At 35.4% G+C, this 5,230-nt stretch overlaps 1 protein-coding gene across 1 annotated transcript; it reads right to left on the bottom strand.

Moving 5' to 3' along the window:
• Window positions 1-2,530: 2,530 nt before the first annotated feature.
• On the bottom strand, window positions 2,531-4,382 carry LOC105140982 (zeaxanthin epoxidase, chloroplastic-like). The gene is made up of 3 exons (XM_011048035.1): window positions 4,006-4,382; window positions 3,420-3,868; window positions 2,531-3,335 (listed from the first exon to the last, which is right to left on the bottom strand). The coding sequence occupies exons 1-3, from the start codon at window positions 4,224-4,226 to the stop codon at window positions 2,767-2,769; spliced, it is 1,239 nt and encodes a 412-aa protein (XP_011046337.1). The 5' UTR covers window positions 4,227-4,382; the 3' UTR covers window positions 2,531-2,766.
• Window positions 4,383-5,230: the final 848 nt, after the last annotated feature.

Raw genomic sequence — 5,230 nt, forward strand, 5'->3', positions numbered from 1 at the left:
TGTATTTTATTAGTAGAAAAATGAAATGGGAGTTACCACCTAGTATTTTGGTCACTAATAATCCTAACTGGACTCAGAGATCAGGTGCAGGAACTGGTTGCGTAAAGAAAAGGTATTAACACCCCAAATACACCCTACCAAGGTAAACTATATTGTTTTATTGTCTAATAAAATTTAAGGTTTTGTCGTATTAGTCTGTATATGGTTTAAAAAAAGTCCTCCTCAGCAAGGAGATCTTTATCTTATCGGGTAAAATCTAACATTTTTTATGTCAACAAAAGAATTTAATATCCAGAATACGTCTTACGTATAAGCTTGTAACCCCAGATACTAAGAAAACAAAATATATTTTTGTTTGGAATTTTTAAAATATTAATCTAGTTCTTGTAACTTTAATAAATTGGTTATTAAAACTAAAATACATTTTAATATATATTTTTGAGTTTTTTTGTATGAAAATATAATATGATATTTTTTAAAAAAAAATTGGAATACTTGGTCATGTGCAAGAAAACAAAAGCTTTTAATACCAAATTTATATCTTTATAGTATAAAAATACAAATCAATACTAAATAAAATTCATTAGAAAAATATACTAAAAATCATAAATTTTTTTGAAATATTAAATTTTTTTAAAAAATTATTTTTTATTTTATTATTTTTTTGTGCGGCTGGCTGGACCTAGCCAACCCAACCTAATCTTTGGTTAAAACCAGTGACCCGGCTGCAAAGTGAATTATGATTCACAGCTACAGTAGTATGTGAATTATAATTAATTCACAACTAGCCGAATGCACTAGTGCGTTGTTGGTCCCCTGTTCGTGTCTCTATCCTTCCTCTGAGTTTTCCTTTTTTATTCTCTGCCCGTGTGTTGCTCCACTGCCTTCTCCTATTGCTTCTTCGGTTTATTTTTGTTCCTCTATGCTTCCTCTGCTCAGGACGAAGATGATGGTGATGAAGGGGTGAGGTGCTGCTGATTAAATGGAAGCTCCCGCCCCTGGTTTCTTTTTTAGTTCTTCTCCTGTTCTCGTCATTTCTCCCTGTTTTTTCTTTCTTTCACCCTCTCATTCTCTGTGTTTTCCTTTCTTCCTGCCTTCTGCTTGTGCTTCTCTCTGTTTGTGCACAGTATTTGTGAGTTATCTTGCAAAGCTGGAGAAGTTTATCTGGAAGCAGGACGAAGACAATGGCGTGCTTTGGACTGCTCTCTTCCCCTTTTCTTTGGCTTTTCCTCTATTTAATTTTTTCTTTTCTTTTGCTTTCCCTAGCTATTAGTATATTTTTTTTCTTCACAGTTCGTCCAAGTTTGCTTCCGGAATGCTGGAGTTTTGAAGGAGATTCAACAGTTCCTCTCCTCTGTTTTCATCTCCCTGTGTTGCCCAGTTTCTTTATTCTCCCTGTTCTCTCTCTCTTTTCTTTTTTTCCCCTCCCTGTTTTTTTTTTCTGTCTCCTTTCTCCCCCCTCTTCTCCTCTCTGTTTTTTTTTTTATCTTTTTCTCTTGCTTTTATAGGCTAGAGATAGCCTTGTGCTGGTAACAGTTGGCCATGTAGGGGGATAGCAGCCATAAAACTTGCCCCATAATTGGCGCAATTTGCTGCAAAATGTATTCCTGTTTTAATGCTGAAAATGGTTTTTTTTGAAGGAGACAATGAATAGAGTGCTCTTTGAAGAAACGACGCCGTTTCAAAATTTCAGATACATATTTTTGATTCGGTCCTTGGCTGTTTTGACAATTTTGTAATCAAGCCGGATGAATTGTAATTGGATCTTTTTATTTTAGCTTATTTTCTGATTTGGTCCTTGATTTTGAATTGTTTCAATCAAGTCCCTAATTAACAAACAAACTTCAATAATTATGCAATTAAACCCTTAATTTGACCAAATCAACTCTTTAAAATTATAATTAGACCTCAGAAATTTAATTTCATCTAATAAAAGCCTAAATTGACTTAAAAATCTATTTTTATTGCAATCAAACCCTCTATAAATTCAATTCAATTAGATAAAATTTAATTAAGTTTATAAATATTTAATTTTAGATTTTTTTTTCTCAACTTAAATTTTCTTTATCAACAGAACTCACATCAATCAAAAAATAATATTAAATTTTAATTCTGGTATTTCTGGACCTCCTTAATCAATTCCTAACCATTTTATGAGTGTTCCAGTATTTTTTTCTCACTCCATATTTTTACCTTCCGAATATATTTTTTGATATATATTTTTTGTATTTTTTTATTTTTTTTATGAGATTAAAAAATGAATAACAATGAAAATAATAAATTATATAACCTATGAGATGACATGATAAAATAGTGATTTTGGATTGGATCTTACAACTATACAACTTCATAAGTTATTTTCTATGCTTTCAATTTATTTGTAAAACCAAATTGTTTTAGACAATAGAGTGAATAATATACTTATGAAGCATATTCTACATAAAAGAAACTTGGTTATATATTATAGAGGATGATACGTCCAATAATGGGGGGTAGCAAAACAAAACAAAACTGACTAAAACTCAATTAAAACATCAGAACCAAAAGAAAATTCGTACTTCTGACCCTCAACAATGACTTTTAAAATCGAAAAGACAAAAAAAATAATAATAAATTGATCACTGACTCGTTAATCATACTAAGCTACCTTCTCCGATCAATATGATATTTTGATCGCAGCAGGAGGAGACTATGTTGAAATTGAGGGCCATGCTCTAAAAATTAGCAATTTGCAGAATCACTAGCCAGCACTATCAATACTGAAATTTAGTCCTCCTTATTGGAGTGATCCGCTTCACCATAGGAAATAGTAGGAAGTTTTCCACAGTCATAAACCACTGCCAGTCTAGCAAGCCAGCTGAAAAAATACTTGTAAAATGCTCTGTCCCTGAGAAATTTTATCCACCACTTGTCTCCTTGCTGCATCCGTCCTGATAAATACGATGCTGTGACAAGCATGGCGGCACGCCACCTCCTTTCCTTCACATAATCATCTATGGCTTTAGCCATGTCTCCTGGAACAATCAGTCCTCCATTGTTTATAATTGAATTGCCAATGTGTCTGCCCAAAACCACGGCATCTTCTAGTGATGCACCACCACCGTTTCCTAGATCAGGAGTCATGGGGTGCATAGCATCACCAGCTACTGTCACATTTCCTTTGCTTAGTTTTCCAATTATGATCCCCCATGGAGGCCTAAACATCAATGGTGCCCATGATAATGAGGAAAGATCGGCATGCCGGACCACGTCCAGGTATTCTGAGGGAAATTTTTCTGTACATTTCTCAAGTACTTGTCTCTGTATTTGCTCTGCCTCTCCTTCCATGTTTTCCCCTGAAATGGAAATTATTTCACAATAAAACTTCCCCTGAAATGATTTCATCAGGTGAACCAATATGAACAGTGCGAAGTGCTAACCTTGACTGACTAAAAACCAGTAAAGTTCCCTGTCATTGAGAGGAACAAAACCAGGCCTAGTGGTGCTCTCATCCAAGAAAAGACGTACTTCTTGCTTAAATCCATGGCCTTCAGGAAAAACTGCTAAACCCCGCACCGCTGATCGACCTGAATGGACCAGTTCTGCCAGTCCTAGCCATCGTGCCACTACCGAGTGCACCCCATCGCAGCCTATCAGAACCTTGGATTTGACGGTAGTTCCATCTTCCAAGTGTACAGCAGCCATGGAAGCATCACCTCCTTGTTCTAGACTTTGAATAGCAACTAGCTTCGAAGAGAATCGAATTGAGTCAGTTGCCAATTCCTCTGCCAGTGCCTCTAACAGCACTTTACGGTGAAGTGTCCTAATTCCTTGTCGAGGGTAGAGGACTTCTTGAACTTCTCCAGTACTAACATTGGTCACGTATCCCCTAAATCGTGAGGAAAAAGAAGTTCACGAGAAATTAATATATCATCCAAAGCATGGTATTAAAATCCAAATTCAAGAACATGTAAATAATCAAACATAATGAAAAGAAAAAAGTAACATGGTGAAACAACTTATTACTTGATTGAAGGAGTATAAAGGGGGATGAGCTTGTGAGAAACACCAAGAGCATCAAGGGCAAGCCAAGCATTTGGAGTTAGGGTCAAGGCTGTGCCAGTGGCTCTTAGCCCTTCTGATCTCTCTAACACCAGGGCTCGAACCCCTACTCTTTTCAAAGCCACTGCTGTTGCCAAGCCTGCAATTCCTGCCCCAACTATCACCACATCCTCTATCAGTTCCATTTCTTCTTCTTCTATGTGTGTGTTGCCAATTACATTGGGTATTCGACTTCATGGTGTTCTAATTTATAACTCCATGCGCTTGGGTTCCAAGTCTGGCGTTGACCAAAAATAGATTTGCGTACCATGCCTGGCAAGCAAGCAAGAACGTTGAAGGAGAATACATTGAAGGCTGCCGCCTTTTGGACCCAATTTATGACATGTACTCCCATAAAACCTGGCCCGCCTGGCAGGCTAAACCAACAAGTAACCTGTCGATATGACCTCCTAACCCGATGCCTCGTTTTAAATTAAACCCGGGTTCCTTTTTCTTTTCAAAGTGATATTTATTATTATTGAAACAAAATTATTTTAGATTCACTCAAGTGAACTTAGATTATACTTTGAATTAGAGATGCAAGATTGAATCAAGTTTAATAACTCGGGCACGGTGATCTAAACTCCCTATGTTCTAAAATTCACCCATGATGACTTAAAATTTATCGAGGCAAGGTAAGATTCGAATATCATTTTGAAATTGGCAACCTCCATTTCTACAAGTCGTATGTACGTCTCAGCCTATCGCTTTTGTAGCTGCTGGTAGATAGAAATTTCTGCAGCTGGAACATGGCACACCATGATGCAACGCATGATTGCTTTCAGCAGAAATCCTTTGGGCAAATGCCGTTTGACAAGTCAACAGTCTCTTTCTTTGAACCATATTCTTCTGGTCAAATCTGATAGACAAGCAGAGGGTAAGAAACTTTGAAAAATCTCTAGAAACTTCTCTTTAATCTAATCTTTGCTATAGAAATAATAAATTGATATATGATTAACTCAATTTAAAAATTTATATATCATCAAAGTAAAATAAATATTTTTTTACATTAAGTAAATAAATTTAATATCTCTTAAAATAAAAGGAAATCAATAAGATTATAAGTATATTAATTAAACAAAGTTCTCTAATTATTATTATTTTTTACCACCAAATGAAGTTAATATTGAAAGCAATTCTTATTCACTCG

This window comes from Populus euphratica, unplaced genomic scaffold, assembly GCF_000495115.2.
Source record: "Populus euphratica unplaced genomic scaffold, PopEup_1.0 scaffold318.1, whole genome shotgun sequence".
In the NCBI taxonomy this organism is placed as follows: Eukaryota; Viridiplantae; Streptophyta; class Magnoliopsida; order Malpighiales; family Salicaceae; genus Populus; species Populus euphratica.